Source organism: Lissotriton vulgaris, chromosome 1_1 (genome assembly GCF_964263255.1).
Source record: "Lissotriton vulgaris chromosome 1_1, aLisVul1.2, whole genome shotgun sequence".
NCBI lineage: Eukaryota > Metazoa > Chordata > Amphibia > Caudata > Salamandridae > Lissotriton > Lissotriton vulgaris.
The window spans coordinates 928,356,704-928,376,553 of NC_141685.1; the positions used below are offsets into that span (position 1 = coordinate 928,356,704).

The 19,850-nt window shown below is 47.6% G+C and overlaps 1 protein-coding gene across 2 annotated transcripts in view; it reads right to left on the bottom strand.

Moving 5' to 3' along the window:
• Positions 1-19,850, bottom strand: part of LOC147748190 (WD repeat domain-containing protein 83-like) — a 210,993-nt gene that overhangs the window by 156,679 nt on the left and 34,464 nt on the right. Inside the window, exon 2 of one of the 2 annotated variants that reach the window (XM_086959108.1) lies at positions 319-549. In XM_086959108.1, the coding sequence (XP_086815234.1) occupies positions 319-421 (103 nt within the window). In that variant the 5' untranslated portion in view covers positions 422-549. Of the gene's footprint in view, positions 1-318; positions 550-19,850 lie in introns of those variants that run through there. The other variant, XM_086959109.1, reaches the window with a different exon arrangement.

The following is a 19,850-nucleotide window of genomic DNA, read 5'->3' on the forward strand; positions in this document are numbered from 1 at the left end:
ACTAGCCGCAGCATTCTCATAGATATGATTGTCATGAGTTGTCAGTAACAGTGAAACCCAAGATTTAAAATTTGGAAAGCAGTTCTACATGCAGGCCTTTGTGCAGTGTGTCCTATAAACATGCAGGTTTCACCTTAGTGAATGCTTCCATGACACATGCCAACATCACCATGCGGAATACAGGCAGGTACAGTGAGTGTATGACCGTCTACACTGAGCTCGGGCGAGGAGGGAGAAATGACTCCATGTATAAACCAACTAGCAGCAACCAGCAAATGTATGGGCTGTAGGACCGTGCCTGAATGCTGTTATACGTACCATTGAATCTCACAGCTCGGACTGCACCCTGCTTGCATTCAATGGTCTGGATCAACTTCTCGGGCAACTCTGGCTTCTGTGGCAGTGGTGCAGGGAACGCCATGTTGGAATGGGCTTCAGGACTAAACAATTAGCGATGCATAGTTTCATGGATTCTCTAACAGCAGGACCCCAGAATTGATTGTTTCTTGAGCTCACAGTTCCTTCCTCCAGAATGGCCTTTCTTTAACTCTGTTTGAAATAAAACCAGGCAAGATTTAGATAACAGTTAAAAACATTGCCTACTCAGTTAGCGACGACAAGTGCATTTTAAACGTTTTGTTGTTCAAGCATAGGGGTGTCCTAAGACTTCATGCGACAAGGACGCATGCTCTTCCAGATTTTATTCACCGCCACATTGCCTTTTGGGACTCGTAGTATTAGTTAAATAAATCAATTAGACCATTGCATCAACAAGCCATAATAATTTGTGCAAAGAAAGTCCAGGCCTGGAACTCTTGTGTCTTTGTATTCAGGAGTCGTGTGCATCCGATAGCAGACTCCCCACCCCCTTCAATATCATTCATGTTTACTCATAGCTTGAACGGATATATGTGGTTTTAGTGTCCTTGTATGAAGAAGTCGTGTCCATACCATAACAGACACCCCCCTTCAATTTCGTTCATGTTTTCTCCTCGCTTCCATGGATATATGTGTTTTTGTAGCTATGCAAGTAGAGGTAGAGCCGAAAATTCATGTATTCTTTCGGTATTTTTCGAGGTCTTGCATATTGCTTTTGGTTGCCCAAGAGCACTTTGCGTAGCCAAGGGGGTGTAAATATACGGAGCCTACTTTGGCTGATACAGTGTGGTGTATTTGTGTCTCAGGTTACATCAGATGGTAAATGCCAAGGAGAAGTTCCAGGTGTTACAAAAAATGTTGTTGTATTGCTTTCATTGCTTTTTGAATCATTTTGTGTTTTTTGTGTGTTTTTTTAGTCCTCATCTCACCATTAGCATCTGCAAAACAAACAAAAAGCCCATTGCGACCTAGGCACCCCGGGCTTCTGTTACTGCATTGGCTTTGGGCCTAACCAGGCCAGATTCTTTGTACGAGGCTTGGTGTAATCGTTGGACCAAGAAAACATTAGACCAACCTCATTTCGGTACCCCAAGAAAGTAATGATGACCAAATGCTTTGGTTGTTATCATTCAAATGTCCCTGGTCCAAACGAGCCATACCAAATGCAGCACCCAGCCAGTTCTCATACAACGGGGGCCTGGAGTCTTTCCTCAGTTTGCAGATCTCCCTCCTGGCAATTAAAATCAAACGGAGAAATAAACCCATTTGTGCACTAGAAAGCGAATTTGTGAAATCATTATCCAGACCAAAAATTACTAATGCTAGGTTCAATTTAAGCTTATTTTTAAGGATGACTTTGAGGGCACGCTCGACGTTGTTCCAAAATCCTCTTAAAGAACCACATTCAAAGAATATATGTATGTTGTCTGCCTCGGTGAGCTCGCATCTTGGACACTTGAGGAGGAGCAAGGGGCAAATCTTGCTATTTTCTTGGGGGTATAATACAGTCTGTTGATAAATAAATGGTTCTTTTTAAGAGAGGCTGGCTTGACATGCTTTTATAGGGTTTGAAGCGATAAGGCATACAGGTTAACAGCTATATCACTCAAGACGGATGAGTTCCAGACGAGGTAGGGTGGAGGGAGATCTACATCGTCGGCATCCTGCAGGCTCCTATACCAGTACCTGACCTCCTTTTTAATAGGGTTTATATTTTGAAGATGGTACTCGATTTCCCAATTGCCACCTATGAGCTCTTTCTCAGCTGTAAACCAGGAGCACAATTGCAAGTATTTAAATTTAGAGAAGGAGCTGCCTATTTTTGATCTTAAGACCTCCCAAGGAAGAACTCCGTCAGATGATATAAGGTCAGACCAGATCGTAATTCCTGCCTTCTTAATAGGGGATGCAAGACTGTCTTCCAGGCATCCAGGTAGCCCGGGAGAATCCCAGATGGGAGCAAAGTCAGAATAGTAACCGATCCCCCATCTCAATCTTACTCTATACCACACATTAAGTGCTGTTCTTAAGACTATTAGACCAACCTTCTTAAAGAACCTTGGTGGCCCCAAACTTACAGAAAAATCCCCCCCCCCCTCGAAACTGGCCACCACAATCAGAATCTTCCCCCAGTTGGTTTCAACAGTGCGAGTGAGCAATGAGCGCATGTTTTTAAACTGAAAGGCAAAAGAGTACCAGCGCACACCTGGGAGAGCTAGACCACCCTTAAGGAGCCTCCATCTCAACTTCTTCCAGGATAGCCTGGCATTTTTATTAGACCAAACAAAACTTCCTATTTTGCCTTGAATTTTACTCAGAACCTTACTGGGGAAGTCGAGAGGAATAGTGCTGAACAAATAGGTCAATTTTGGCAGGATAAACAGCTTGACAAGGTTTACCCGGCCATAAACAGTCAGGGGTAGATTCTGCCATCTGGAAAAGAGATGGTCAATTTCTTTGGCCACTTTCCTCAGGTTTATCAGAGGGATGTCAACTAGATCTTGAACTATGGTTATCCCTAAGTACCTAAATTCCTTACTGCTCCTTTCGGCCCAATTATCTACGCTCCAGCACATTACCTCTGTCTTGGAGGAGTTAACAAGATATCTAGAATACAGACCAAATTTCTCCAGGGTGGCTTCCACCCTTGGGAGTACCTCGACTGAGTTGTTGGTATAAACCAGCAGATCGTCCACGTATAAGGCTAACTTACACCTGTAATCTAAAACTTGGAAGGGAGTGATTTGGTCATCCAATCTTAAGGCTTGAGCAAGAGGCTCGATGTAGATGTCGAACAAATAAGGACGAGATAGGACACCCGTGCCTCGTTCCCCTTGTTATATTAAAGCATGGTGTCAACAAGCCATTCAAAAAAATAACTGCAGAGGCACCCTCGTAGCATCTAATAAGAGTCTGTATAAAGGTCGAGCCAAATCTCATTGTCTTTAAGGTTTCCCAATTGACCCGATCGAACGCCTTGGCTGCGTCAAATGCAGCAAGAGCCAAGGGCTCGGACCGTGCCATTGCTAAATCGATGCTATCTATTAGCGGCAGCATTTGTTCCTGGATAAAAATCCCTGGGATAAAGCCCTTTTGGTCTACGTTTATCAGCTGTGGAACTATCTTGACCAATCTCCCCGCTAAAATGCTCATAAAGATCTTATGATCAGCATTAAGCAGGGAGATTGGTCTATAGGAATCCGCTTTGAAGGGATCTTTCCCCAGCTTTAAAATAAGGACAATCGTGGCCTCCTTCCAAGGTTTAGGTATCCTACCATCAAGACTGTAAATGTAATTGAATAGTTCACACAGTCTGGGAGCTAACTCGGCCTGGAGGACCTTATATATTTCCCCAGGAAGAGCATCCATCCCTGCAGCCTTATTGTTCTTAATCTTTTTTATATAGAGTTTAATTTCATCTTCCGATATGGGGGCATCTAAAATAACTCAGCTGTCCTCTGTTAATACCGGTAATGCCCTATTTCGCAGCCACTCTTGGATACTCCCAGGGCTAGAAATTGTCTCCTCTTTATACAACTTGGAAAACATGGAGAGAAGGAACCTTTGCATGTCCTCCTGTTTACAGGAGGTTACTCCAGTCTCATTAATGATCAGTTCGTTGATATTGTTCTTGGCCCAATCAACCCTCGCTTTCCATGCCAAAAAGGCACCCGCTTTTTCGCCGTACTCGCAGTTTTCCATATTATGGGCTGACCACTGCGCTCTTACTTGTAATCTAGCTTCCCCCTATATTCCAGACGCAGACGTTCTAGATCACTAAGGACCTGTGTTAAATTGTCTGGGTGACGACTCAATCTGTCTCCTTAAAGCTTAGAGATCTCCCTTTCAAAAATCTGAAATTCTAAAGCCTCTTCCCTATTCTTAGAACATATCAGACTATGCAGCTGTCCACGCAGGTGTGCCTTGAATGCGTCCCAGACGAAGTCTGGGAATGTTGAACCTATATTGACAGAAAAATAATCTGTTTTGAAATTTTAAGGGCACCGATGATTTCGGGGTTAGACAGCATTGCCATTTTCAGTGTCCACCTAGAGTTGAGGCTTGGCTTATTCCCTAAATATGAAAAGGAGATTGGAGCGTGGTCCGAGAGAATGCTTGGAAGGACAGAAATGTCTACTAGGTTCTCCAGACCCGACCTATCTGTAAGGATATAGTCGATTCTAGAAGAATGACCATGTTTTTGCTAAAGAACGTAAACCTTGTTCTGTGCCCTTTTTAGCCTTCCAAGCATCGACTAGTCCGAGCTCATGGATCATGTTGATCATAGCCCGACGAGTACGGAAGGGGGTTAAGGAGGACATTAAAATCACCTCCGATTATTACCGGGGTGGTGACTTCTATTAATTTGGTCTGTACTCTGTGTAGGTAGGCTGGATCAACGACATTGGGACCATAAAATAAGACAATAGTAAGATCGACTCCCCCAATGGCCAACTGTGCTATTATCCATCTTCCAGATTGATCAGTTGAGACTGATTTTATAGTGCCTCCAGTGCCTGATCTAATTAAAATCGCCACCCCCTTACTGTGAGCTGTCTGCTCAGAGGAGCAATAGTGCTCAACCCATCGATATTTCCCAAAGACGGCCTTACACTCCAAACGGCTCAGGTGAGTCTCTTGCAAGAGACAGACCTGTCCTGAAGACTGTTAAAGAAATTTCATAAATAACCTTTGTCTACGTGGACATCGGAGCCCGTTGATATTCCACGAGACAAAATCTAATCTTGGTACTCATTATAAATTACAGACCCTTCCAACTACCTGGACCTTATTCAAGCACTCTGGAAGTAGCTTACATCTTAAGACACAATTGAGAATGCGGACAATTTTTATATTTTTTCTCACTGCAGCCCCACCCCTGCTCCCCCCTCACCCCCTCCTCCCCATCTCCCCCCAGTGACCCCAACAACCCCTCGCTACCCTGGGGAACCCTCCCTTCTCCTCTGAGCATAAGCCCTTTGGACGAGGACCCCTGGACATGACCATAGCAAGAAAACACAGTATAGAACGGGCCCAATCCCGCCAGGGCTCCAGCGGTACTTAACTATACACTTACTAAACAAGAAAAAATATATAGAAAAAAAACATCTTTTTTTCTTTGTCTTTTTCTTCCCTTAGATCAGATAGATGCCTTTACCATCCCCCTCCCCCGTTCCAGTTACACCCCACTTCCATTTCTTATTTTGTCTATTAGGGCATCAACTTCCTCTGTTTGGCGCAGGCTATACATATGATTGTTCCACATGATCCGGAGAGATGCGGGAAACCTCAATTGGGTCTTGGCCCCTAATGAATTTAAGATTACCATTCTTTTGGCCAGCTCCCACTGTTTTGTTGCAGTGATATGGGATACATTGGACCGGATGGAAAAGGAGAATGGACTGGAAACCTGACCAGCTTTCAAGGCTAGGGATAGTATTTTTTCCTCAATAGCGTACGTGAGGAAATTGACTAGAATTTTCCTTGGCCGTTGCTTTTCTGGGTTCCTCCTATATGGATCACGGTGAACCCTTTGGATGACGGAGGCCAGATCCAATTCCGGCAAATCTTTCAGGATGGTTACCTTTAAAAGGGAGATCACACCATTTTTAATATCGTCCCCCTCCAAATCTTCAGAAAATTTAATATTTTCACCTTGTTTTTTCTTGAGTGGTTTTCAAAACGTTCTATATCGTCCTTGAGTTCCCTGTTTTGCTGTACCAATTTGTCCATCGTAACTGAGGAGGAGTGTAAGGCATCCTTAATCTTAGGAATCTATTACTCAAGAACATCTGTTCTCTACGAGACCTCTTCTACTTTCTGCGCCAACACCTCACATGAGGCCTGAATAGCAGCTTGATTAGCCTCTGAAGTTGAAAATCTTCTCCCGATATCCTCCTTTAAACTTAACAGGATGTCAGCCAATGACCCAGGGGGTATCGTAGTCGGAGGCAAGGGAGAAATAGGTGATCCAGCTATCGGAGTCCCAGATGTGGAAGGAAAAACATCCACTTTCTCCTTAACAGAAAGGGTACCTGAGACATTTTCATGATTGTCTAATGCAGAAAAACTATTAGATAACTCCACTGATGGGTGGACAACCACCTCCTGGCCCGAAGGTGTATCTGCCTCGTCTGTTCCACCAGTAGAGAGGCTAGTAGAAGGTTAACCATTTTCTATGGTTGGATAAAGGCCAGACAGAGTGGCAGTAGAAGCCATAGTGGGGTTTTTATTCTGCCCCCTATCGGAGGTGGTGGATAGCACCTTGTAATACGTCTTCAATGATGGAGTTATTCTAAGTCCAGAAGACAAAACCCTTTTGGCTTTCCCCTTCCCCCTTCCACTAACTGGGGGGGTACTCTCTGCAATAACTCTCCCTTTATCTTGTCTAAACAGTAGCCTTAACTTCTGTAATTGGGGGGGGGGGTTGGGGGGGGAACTGAGGGAGGTTTAGGCAAATCCGAGATAAGATTAGGAGCCCTGTTGCGCAAGGTATAGCGACAGATGGCTGGCTCTGATGTTTGTTTCACAGTCGCACAATGAGGGGTGCTGTAGGGGACGCTGCTCCCACACAGGGGACGAGGGGGAACATGGCGGCCGGAAGTTAATGGCCGCGGCAGAGTTCCTCTGGCGTGTAACGCCTAATTTCGCCAGGAGCTGCAGCGGGCACTTTTGAGATGATTCTTCTTTTAAAATAAGCAATGTCCGACCCCCAGCTCCATCACCTTTAGTCCAGAGCACTTTTCTTTGAGGATAAATTCACGGCTTTGTGCGGCGCCTCTCCCGAGATCTGATGGTGTGCGAAGATAGGGGAGGAGCGGTCCTAGAACATTCGTGGCTTCGATTCATGGGCGCGGCAAGGGAGTGGAGGCGGCGGATTCCCGGCTTGCAGTTCCGGGTCTTCTCCTGTGGAGCCTGCGCCCTCCAGTACGCTTCGAGTAGGAGGTGTGGCAGGCCGACGCTATTAACCGGCCGGGAGAACAACTTGGAGAGCGCTCAGGAGGCTGGAAGCAGCTTACGGTATCTATGTAGCCGCGCTACCGGCTTTTTTGTCAGTAAAGGAGGAGGTAAGGTCTTGGAATCTTTTCCTTGGGATTTATTGGACCCTCTGATTGTTTTGCCGGTCTCTCCCCCGGTGTGCCCAGCGAGATTGTAACCGCTCAGAAGGTAAATACAGCTGACGCCGAAGGTGCCAATTTGGGAGCTCTCTACGAGCCTTATGCAACGCTGAGTGGGGTTGAAGATCTAGTTGGGACTGTGCTTTTCCGTGAGGGCTTCATTTTGTGGTTTTTGATGGTTTTGTTGTTTTTATTGTTTCTAAAGGGGAAGGATGTGTTGTATTTGTGCGTTTCACCCGATCTCGTGGATGGAACTTAAGGTGGGTTCAAGGGCTTGAGAGCTGTGAATTCGAAAAGAGGACGGTTGATGAAGCGGTAGGACGTGTGGGTCGTTACTTGGCTGCTCCTGTAAGAAGGATAATAAACACACTTATTACCTGAACCTGTGTACTTGTGTGTGTGTAAACATAACACAGTGCCTACTCAAGCACTGCTTACAGCTGTGATTGGTCTCAGACTGTCTTTCAATACAAAGGTTGGCAAATCTTGAATTCACTGGCCTACAAGATGTTGATAATGACCCTATGATCAGCATCAGTATCCCTCTCACCTCTCTAGAATGGCTGAAATGCTATGGATCCCAAGTGATGCTCATCAAGAGGCTCTTTCAACAGCATGCAGACCACATTTGAGCTAGACAAGAAGTTCCAATCAGTGACCGGGCCAAAAAACAAGTTAATGAAGCCAGATAACCTACTCGATGTAATCCAGGCTGTCCACATAAGATGCAAGTGGCTGGCTGGCTTCCCATAAAAACTGTATGGGAAGCCATCCTTTCTCGTAAAGACGGACCACCGAGGACCAATTTACTGCCCCAAAATATTTCAGGGTCTTGAAGTAGAGCTGGTTAAACATTTTAGAACAAGTCTTCACCACTTTTGCAAAACATGACTACTTTCTTGAATCCTGAAACAAACACAGCCTTATTGTAGAAAAATACAAGCATTGGCAATGTCAATAGGTCTGGCTTGTGAATGAAAGTGTCTCTTGTGTCTCCGATGGGTTTAGTCACTTAATAGATCCTCAAACATGTTCTCTAACTCATACATCCATTCAAAAACGTATTCTTGCATTCACCCCCCTACATTTGATTTATGATTTCTATAGTGCCCGAATCACCCCCATCGGGGTATCTCAGCGCTGTGACTGCTAATGGCCAGCCGAAGAAGGGTTAGAACAGTGTGGTTTTCAGCATTTTTCTGAAGGCCAAGAAGTTGGGGCATTGACGCAACTTGGGGGGAGCTGGTTACAATACCGCGGGCGAGGTGGGAGAAAGCTTTACCGCCCATGCTGGCTAGTTTGAAGCGAGGGACTGGGAGGAATCCTTGATTACTTGATCGCAAGGTTCTGGGTGGCATATATCTGACCAATTTTATGGTTAGGTATCTGGATCCCATGTTGTTCAAGGATTTGTGAACCATGCAGCATATTTTAAATTTTACTCTCTGTTTTACTGGAAGCCAGTGAAGTTCCAGAAGTAACGGTGCAGCTGAGGTTCTGGGAGGGGCGTTGTTCACCAATCGGGCCGCGGTGTTTTGAACTACTTGCAGTTTACTGAGGGAGGATTCCTTGGCAGAGATAAGTAAGGCGTTGCAGTAGTCCAGGCGGCTAAGAATTAGGGCCTGAACCAGAGTTATGCGTGTGGATGTGGGTAGAAGGGGGAAGACCCTACGGAGGAGGCCCAGAGTGCGATAGCATGTCCCTGCGGTGTGGTTGACGTGTTATTCTAATGTAAGTTTCTGGTTGAGTTTCACCCCTACGTTTTTCACCACATGTTTGGGGGATGGGGCTGATCATAGTTGGGGGGCGTGGCTTGGCGCGGCGCACAATGGCGACGGACGTGAAAGGGTAGAGCTCCGACCTGAGCTCCCCTTCCCAGGGCCGTTTCTCCGTTTTCAGTATCCTGTTCGAGCCGCAGCTGTGAGCGGACCCGGAGATAACCCCCACCCACACGTCAGCCGAGTCTAAGGCTCTTCGCCCGCTAGGATCCGCACCGGCAGAAGTGGTGCGACTGTGGCCGCGCTGGGCGATCCCGTCCCGGCACGCCCAACTACGCGAGGCCGAGGCTTTGTCGGTAACAACAGGCCCAACGACGCGGCCTACTTGGCGCCATCCAGAGACGCCCCCCGACCACGGACGGAAGCTGGGCCACCCCCTCGCCCCTGCGTTACGACCGCCGCTGCAACGCCTCCACGTGGCTTCATGAGCATTTGCGGAATGGCTGGAGAGGGGAAGCGCCTGCACGTAGCGGACACCGGTGGAGAGACCCTACGCTTCAGCGGGCCCACACCTGCAACGGAGTAGAGCGGGCCGCTTTGGACCCTGGCCCCGGTGTGGTCGTGCGGACGCACTTCAACTCCCTTCGGCCGCCCACAAGACTCACATCGGAGGGAGAGGGACCCTGACTACCTCCTGAGCCGCATACTCAAGTGGCCGACCCTGGTGACGGAGGAAGGCTGGGAGAGGCTGAAAGCGGCGACCTGACTACGCTGGCCGCCATACACGAGGACGGACTCTGGGGGTAAGGAACCTGGACACGTGAACTCTGGGGGTAAGGAACCTGGACACGTGGGCGGCGGGCAGCTGAGGAACAATTGCAGATGACCAGGGCTTCCTTGGCCGATCCCCGACACGGCGGCGCTGACAACTGGAAACCCCCTCACCCCCCGCCTGTTGGTGGTGGACACACGCCACGGGTACAGACGGGGCATCACGATTGCCTCACTCGGTGCTTGAGAGGGGTGCGCCGACGTCTACAGCCATGCACCTGTAAGGAGACGTGACAGACTGCGCAGGGCCAACTCCACCACATATCAAAGCGATACCCGGCGGTGCTCCCTTGCCGGGTGTGCGCCCCTCCCGCCCACATTACTGGCTTACACCTACCTACTCGGACACTATCACCAACCACGTTGCCTACGGGGCAGAACTGGGCAGATGCTCCACCGACACTCCTGGCGAGACTGAGACCAGCATTGCCCATACGCCTGAGGCCTGAAGTCTTGGTTGCTGGCCTTCGACAGCGCCACAATTGGGCGCAACTCGGCGTCTCTCCCGAGGATCGACGGTTTGGCGCCCCGGCTGCGCCAACGCAACTACTACAGCTCTACCCTCCAGACTCGCCCGCATCGAGCATAGAGGACGCTTCCACACAACACCTTGCTCTTGTCTTGCTCTTGTCTGGGGGTGTAAAGACACGTACAGGCACAGGTGGTACATCACTGAGGGGGAAACAAACCAAATCGCCACCCAAGATGGCCTCTGACGCTGTGACGTCGAAACTGGACAATGTACTGGCTGTAATGGAACGCCTGGAGGCGTCCCTTCAACAGACTCGCACCTCTCTGGAAACAAAGATAGACAGCGTGGCGATAGACCTGACTCATCTAAAGGCTGATCACAAGAAACTACAGGATCGCACCACAACATTGGAGGGAACAGTGGCTGATCTTGAGCCTCGAGTGAGTCAAACGGAAAAGCATGTACGTGACCATCTAAACAGGATGGAATTCCTGGAAGAACGGGCGGAGGACGCGGAAGGACGGGCACGACGGAACAACATTAGACTGGTTGGCATACCAGAGAAATGGGAAGGGACCGACCCTACTGGACATGTGGAGGACTAGCTGAGAGGCCTCCTGCCGGAGGGTGCACTGTCGCCATATTTCGTGGTGGAACGTGCGCACCGCGTGCCTATGAGGCCCCTCCCCCCGGGCTCTAAACCCAGGCCGCTGATTCTCCGCGTCCTCAACTACAGGGACCGCGACACTATCCTGCGCGAATCCAGGAAACTTGGCGACATCCGGATTGACAACGCCACGGTGATGTTTCTCCCCGACTACACCATCCAGGTACAGAGACAGAGATACTTTTCTGGCGGCAAAGCGTAAGTTGCGGCAGATAGGTCTCAAATATTCACTCCTCTTCCCGGCTCGATTGCGAGTAGTGGCGCAGGACAAAACGCACTTCTTCACTGATCCTGAAGAGGTTGAGACCTGGCTGGATGGCGGAGTGGAGGGGACACCCAGAAAGACCAAAGACACTGCCACGATGTCGCGCTCCAGAGGACCGAGACGACGTCGCCGACACCACATCACTCACAGGAGGCGACGGCGCGCTCCCCCCCGGCGGACCTGATTCTGCAGGAGCAACAGGATGCACTACTCAAAGTCTCGGAGATCAGCAACTCCCCAGCACCCTCTTCCGCACCGAACGCAAGCCCACGTGCGTTCCCTAGCGACGACGAAGCCATCTATGGATTACCGGCCTCTCAACAATCCGCCGATCTCCCCGACATCACGCCACAGACAGCGGACCTACTGGCTTGAGGAAGGCCCCCCAAGATTTCTCGACTCGAAGCATCGCAACAGCTGGTTTCAACTGCACTACCCTGACCCGCCTTGGAATGCATGAGGTTCGATGGAGACGGGTGAGGGTGAGACCCCCCTTGCTCTGCAGACAATGGCGCCGACGAGACGCAGTGAGTAACCTTTTGCAGACACTACACACACTTGTCAAGAGACACTGAGACACTCCTCTCATTGAAATGGCTGCAACTCTTGTAGCGACATGTGAACACTGTTTTGCCAATGACTTGTGCCTCCGCACTAACTCTCCTACACCACGTCGCTGCAAGCGGACATACTCCCTTTTCATTCGGGTGGATTGACATCTGGGGATGCCCACCAGCTGTGGTATACTTTCCATGGCCCGGGGTGGGAAGTTACCCCCACTATTCTTTTCCTTTTTTACTCATTGTGAACAATACTACAATATCGCTATTGATACCAACCACTTACCACCCCCTAGACTTGTATAGCTTATTCAACTCACTAGAGTGTTTGGACGGCAACATGTTGCGAGGCCGACCTTTTGGTATTTGTTATTGTTTTGCATTGTTTGGACTCCATGTTTTTCATCCCGCCCCCACCTTCTGGAAACTGCCTGGGTTATTCCTACATGTGACAGTACCTGTGTTTGGTCTAGACGGGGGAGGGATGCCGAGGGATCAATGGGGGATCACCCTTAAGGGATTGAGATTGGATGGAGGGGGTGACTTCTACACAAGTGACGATCATGGCTGAAATTAAGATATGTACATGGAATGTCAGAGGCATGCATACACCGTTGAGGCGCTACCAGATTTACTCTTACTTGAAACGCCACAAATTTCACGTAGCACTGTTACAAGAAACACATTTAAATAAGGCAGAGGTGTACGCTCTGCACCGCAGATGGCGCGGACAACTTTACGCCACTAAGTATTCCTCCTTCGCTCGCGGGGCGCTTCTATGGATCCCACTCATTCAGTCTTCCCCCCTCCCTCCCTCCCTCCCCCCCCCCCCCCTCCGACAAGGTGATACGGGCCTGAGCTCACGCCCCCACACCGCTGCCACATTGCACGCAACGCACTTAACACTGCCTGTGCCACACTCACGTTCCAAAACGGGCACAACACATACCCTATTGTTCAGCAATGAAGTACTCATCGCCCCACCCCCACCTCAACACATCAGACTCTCACCATGCGACCTGAACGTGGGCTGCCCCAAGGACTACACTCCAGTGACACACTCGGTATGCCCTCATAATGGCAACACCCCTTGACACACACACGAACCGCAAGATGCAACCCACTTCCCGTCCGCCAGACCTATACTGACACCACAACACTGCACTTATTCCCTTAAACACATGGATACACCCACCCACCCTCCCCCTCCCTTTTGCAAATACTCCCCATGTTAATGTTCCAATGTTTTATCGATGCACTGGTCCCTCTCCTTGACCAGGCTCTTTGAAGTTAGTTCACAAAGACATTGTACGCGTTGCACGCATATCTCTGGTTATCACATACTAGCCTACATATCGGGCCCCTTCCCTTTCCACAGATGATATAGCACAGCAGCGCTAGAAAGCGGCCAGAAGGAAATGACCACCGTGCGTACTACCTGAGGACGGGAAAGTGGTCCCGGGTTGTCTTATACAATACCGGCTCTCTCGCCCGAATCACAGCTACTGTGACGCGCCACATACCTAGGGCTACTGAGAGTAACAGTCATGGCCAGGGTAATTCCAACTAAACGTCACCGCCAACATGAGCCTCTCTTGCTAGGAATAATAAGCTACATGGACACTCGTTCATTGAAAACCTTGCGATGTCGCACGGACCTACCCTATGACTTCAGCGCCCCGCGCCCACTTGGAAGAAGAAACTCACCGACATACTTACTTATTAGTGGGAGCGGGCTGCGATCCGCCTGGCGACATTGACGAACACCACCATTGCTTTATAAACAAATAAAAACTTACAGACCTGTACACCTATAACGTTAAGTGGTTTGCTGAATGTAAGTGCTGCAATGAAACACTTTACGCCGCCGAACCTCAGGGCTGTCAGCCATACAGCTGTGTTCATCTGACAATGTTTCATATAGATATTGATTCACACGGCTGGCCCCGAGGGGTTGTAAGCTGGAAGCTGTGTAACAGGCACTTTGTACAATAAAGGTCTTTTAAAAAAAAATGTTTTAAATGGGGCTGACCCTAGTTCCTCAGGCCACTAGTTGGGGGACCATTTCATCATTGCTTTTCCGATAGATCATAATTTCAGATTTTTCAGTGTTTAGCTGAAGGAGGTTGTCTCTCATCCAGTGTGCAATACCCTTCATACCCTCCGAGAAGGTGGATTGTATGTTCGTGTCCGTTTTATCAAAGGAGAGAAGAAGTTGCGTATCATCAGCGTAGGAGATAGGGATAAAACAGAGCAGCCTCAGTAGGCCAGCCAGGGGGGTCACATAGATGTTAAATAATGTGGGCTCAAGCAGGAGCCCTGCGGTACCCCCCTGATGACTTTGGTGGTTTGTGAGTTGAAAGGGCCTACATTTGTGGTTTGCGTTCTGTTGGTTAGGTAATCGGTCAACCATTTAGGGCTTTCCCTCGGATGCCTATGCCCTCGAGTCGCTGGAGTAGAATCTGGTGGAAAATGTTGTCAAATGCTGCGGACAGGTCGAGCAGCACCAAAAGTACTGCTCGACCTTCGTCTGCCAGCATACCGATGTTGTCCGTTACTTCCACTAGTGCTGTGTTTAGGTCGAAATCCTGACTGTGAGTGGTCTAGAGGATTTGAGGATTCAACAAATTCCGACAGACGCTTGTTAATATGTTTCTCTAGGAGTTTGCTGTGTAGAGGGAGCAGAGAAATGGGACGGTAGTTAGAGACATCATCAATGGTGATCTTAGGGTTCTTCCTGATGGGGATGATCTGTGCTGCTTTCCACTCTGATGGGACGCTGCCTTCTTCCATAGATCTATTGAGAGTTGAGCAAATGGGAGCAGCTGGCGTCTTGGATAAGAGGGCAGAGGTCTTAGCAGGTATGGGATCTAGGGGTGATCCAGATTTGACAACTTTCAGCAATGATTCCACTTCGATTGCTGGAAAAGATTTGAGGCTTAGAGCGTCAGTAGCAATAGGGGGAGGGACTATGAGGATAGGGGCTGGAGCTAATCTTTTGGTAGATGGTTTCGATTGTTTCTGAAAAGTGATTTGCAATGCTGTTGCACAAAGTTTGGGAGGGGGCTACTTCGGTGTGACAAGCCTGGGGGTTGATAAATGAGTTCAACACTAGGAACAAGGTGCGAGAGGAGTTTACGGCGCTTTCAAGTTGTGCTATAATGTGCGTTTTCGAGCAAGTTTTATATTTTTGTGATATGCGGCTAATGCAGTTTCGAATATTTCCTTTTCTTGCGGGTCTTTGGAAAGGCGCCATAGCCATCCCTATTTCTTACATTGACATTTTTCGGATCTTAGATCGGGGGTATATCATGGGGTCTGAAGAGGTTTAGTTTTGGTCGGTAGTGATTTCAGAGGGGCTAGACAGTCAATAGTAGTTATCATACTGGCTGTGAAGGACATTCACAAACTCATTCTTGCATTCACCCTCTGACCCAAATGCAATAAAACACACACAAATATTCAACAGCATACTGAATAGTATTGCTATACACTGCTCACTATATCTGACTTGTCCCCTATATGCACATAGTGCCCCAGAATGAATTCTCTTTTATCATACTTCTTTAATGTTTCTTAACCAAATATGCTGCTATTAATTCTATCATATGAGACTTTTAAATAACCCTCTGTATTACATGATCTTTTTCTCTTTTTATTGTACAGATTCTATTTTATTGTACATATGCTATTCGATGCTTTTATGACACATGCTGTCGAATAAAGCTATTTTGAATTGAATTGAATAGTATACATTCCTAATGGCTTCCCTACCCTCATCTGTGCTGCTGCCAGAGAAAGACAAATGGTCTGGCTTGACAGCACAACTGGCCCCAAACACTTATGCGAACATTACTAAAGCGGGGCTTTGACTCAGCCAAAACACCGGGAGCCAGGAATACATATTTTTGATTAGGCAGAAGTTGTGTGCTTTCACATAAAAAACACTTGCCCTCCAAATAGAGTTCATCATTTGTCTATCCAGCTGTCTGAGCTTTGGGCATGCCCTTGAAAGTTTAAGGTCAGGTAGCTGGATAAACAAATGATCATAGTTGCACGAAGGGCAAACACTTTTTAGGTCTCGCCTACGTGTGCATGCGCTAGCGCAGGCACTCTCACTTGCAAGACTTTCGTGTTGAGTAATGGGCTTCGAGTCGCTCACTGCCTACAGTTGGTTGGCTTCATGGTCACTCATTTTCTGCATTCTAAATGGGCAGTGCATGTCAGGGGTGACTTCATTTTTTTTGGTATGGCAGGGACCAATCGCTGATTGCTTCCTATGGATTAGGGTCCTTCCACAGCTGGCACTGTGATTTAGGTAGTATTTTTTATTTCTTCTTCACCTGCCTCAATCACAGTGCCACAATAAGAAGGTGATGCATAGAAAGCTAGAATTAATCTCAGCAACTGGCCATCTCTCAGGCAGCAACCCAATCCATAGATATTTTTACTCACCATGCCACCTCAGTTTGGACCTAGCCTTGACCCTGCTCCTCATAGGAACAGTCCAGTCTAAACTGCCAAGCCAGGTCCTCCCGGAACGGGAATACAAGCATCCTGGGATTAGTTTCACCCTGATAAGAGCCCATCAGCCAATTTTTTCTTGATTCGAGTGGAACAGTGAGCACGGGATCCCCGCCTGGGCATATCCCTCGACTCGATCTATCGACTCGATTTCAGCAACGCCCTGTACTTGGGGGCACCGGAATATGTGCTGCAAAAACTCCAGCGGGTCCAAAATTGCGCTGCACGCACGCTGCTTCAGATCCCACGTAGAGCATCAATAGAATCCGGGCTGAGAACCCTACATTGGCTCCCCGTCAGGGAGAGAATAAAATTCAAAGCCCTGTGCGTGTCCCATCAAGCCTTCTGGAGAACTGGCCCCAAGATCAACTATTCCCTCCTCTCCCCTTACTGCCCAAGCAAACAACTTCGAGCTACTCACGCTTTTTTAGCTGTAGCCCCCCGGATCAAAATATCAAGAGCAGGAGGAAGATCCTTTTCGCTCAACGCGGCTAAGTTGTGGAATTCACTCCCTGTACATCGAAGATCGTATCCCAACCTGCTATCATTCCACAAACAGCTTAAAACCTTCCTCTTTACCAACTGAACTCTTCTCCAAGCTGTTGCTTCCTGAGACACAATTTCTTCTTCCCAGCGCTTGGACGCCTAAGGGCAGCAGTCGCGCTTAACAAAACCCCTTTTCATTTCATTTGACTTGGGCTGTCAACTGCAACGACAACAAGGTGATGGATGGAATGCTTGAACTAATCTTGGCCACTGGCGATTGCTGGGGCCGCATCACAATCCATCGTTTCTTTCCTACCGTGTCACCTCAGTTTGGACCCAGCCTTATGCAAATCAGCCTTGACCCTGCTCCTCAAGGGAACAGTTTAGCCCTACTTGCCAAGCAAGGTCCTCCCTGAACCGGGATACAAGCAACCTAGGACCGTGAGGCACTGGGGCCCTGACACGATAACCTATATAACAAGGAAACGCTCAGATGATACATCTGTCGAATGACTATTTCTAAAAACAACTTACAAATGTCGAGTTTTTTTCTTTTTATGAGAATTTTGCAGAAGTCAGTGAGTGGCTTCATGCAGTTTGCTGGTTACACATACTGACATTTAGTCTAGTGGAGACTATCGTTTTCTATATTGTTCCAGAAAGCAGGCTGCAGGCCTTCAGGCCCCAAACCTCAAGCCGTGGACTTCAGAGTGTTGGTGACAGGAAATGGATCATTTGTTAGTGCTATTTCTTAGTTTGAGTAATGTGCTTTTAACATGAACATTTTGCAATTAGAACGAAAACTCAGATGTCCAGAATGTGCTTTCTTGACATTGACCAAACTAGGCCATGACTCCATCTTAGATTCAGGAGCCATGATTACTTCATGTTTTCACTTCTCACTGACACTGCACTCAACATACTGTGCACTGGTACTTGCTGCTCCTTAAGAGCCTCAAGGAAGCCCTTCAGTTAGATAGGTGCTTTCCAAGGCCTCTTCCTGTTCACTCACTGTAGTCTTATTCACTATACAATTGTTTATGTAACTGGATTTGTGGTAACAAGTCCGATGACATTAGGTCAGAAGTGGACTCATTATTCAGTTTGGGGGATAGTGCTAGGATGGGGGTATTATATGACATTTTTGCAATGCTGTATTGTGAGTCAAAGTTGTATTGTTACATCTGCTCCCCTGTGTGAACTCCCTTGCTTTGTATGGTCAAAGTGTCAATAAAAGAACACGTTTTTGGTCTTTTTCTTGAGCTAGGGATGCTGCCCATTTTTCTAATAATTTGCTGCATATTCTGGAACTTAGACTATATTGCTCATTCTACATCCATTTTGAGTGATTTCTTGGCTACATGGTTGGAACTGAAATATTATCCACTGAGTTAGATTTTTGCCTTCTGTATTGCACTTTAAAATTTACATAAACCTTCATGGTTTTTAAATTACTAATCTAGACCTCTTTTTTTGAGTCATGGCTAATTCTTATTGACTGCTGCTTGAAATGCTGTTTGGAACCTTCTCTTTAGAGGCTCATTTCTTTATTTATTCTTAAGGAGAACACAATCTCAGATCCAGCATATGGCGCCTTATTACTAATATGACAGATTATCATCAGAAATAGCACACAAAAGTTGTAATCAAGCTTGTTTGACTTGAAACACACAAGTCCAAGGGGCTACAAGGGAAGACAATGTTTTAGGAAAAATGGCTCTGAAGTTTCAGTACACACGACTCCAGAAGCTAATAAAAGTGGAGGGCAGTGCTGGAACCACTCAGCTGGCACACACTTGCCCACAACCCTTCCTCCACACAGCATCAAGGTGGCATCTCTAGGTCCAGAAAGCAGCAGAAGCTCTGAAGGAGCGGTACTCACCAGTAGTCCACCTCACCAGAACACCTGAGTGGAGCGCATATGGTGGCCTCAGCCATTCTAGGAATTTCAGATGAATACACTTTTATTATATACATGGAATGGTCAAATAGGCACTACAAGCATAGCTCCTCCTCTCATATGTAACACGAGCATGAACATGCACACACAGAACTTCGCAGGCAATGAGCACAGCTCTGCTGGGCATGAGGTGGCATGTGGTTCATACAATACTTGTGCCTCAAGCGCAGAAAAACATTAAAAGGCAAAATGAACTGGATGTTCCAGCAGTCATTAATAACTGCATTTTTTTAAACAAAAAAAACATTGGCAAATGCAATAGGTCCACCCTTGAGACCTATTTGGTTTGCCTGTGTTTTTAGGTCTCGCGACATATCGATGTGCGCAAGCGCATCGAGCGGAGCGAGAATTCATGTGGCGAAAACATCTTCAAACCAAAGGGCTTTTAGCCCCGCGGTTTTCATGCTGTTCACGTGAACCACGTGATAACATGCACGCGCATTCAGGGCCAGCCAGCCCAGCACATCAAAGGGCTTCTCCTCCCCTAATTATTCATGGCCGGCCGCAGGCCGGCCGTACTTTCAGTTTCCCGGAACGGCTTCTCCTCACCTAATTAGGGGAGGGGAAGCCCTTTGATGTGCTTCACACCAATGCGCCTCACAGTCATTCCTCTTCTTTGTATTTGCTTCCAGACTCCACGATCTGCTCATGTGCACAAGACGCTTTACACATTACACTCATCTGCCTGAAGTGGGAGTTTTAAACAAGCAAAGCTGGTCCTTCTGTACTTGCAGTTTCACTTCTAATGTGTGTTGTTATTTATCATGATTTTTAGCTGAGGTGTATCACGCTCGTTCATGAGTTTGATCTTTTCATACTGTGAAATGTTTTCTAAGTTGTTTTTGATTGTCTTACCGCTGGAGGTCTTCCT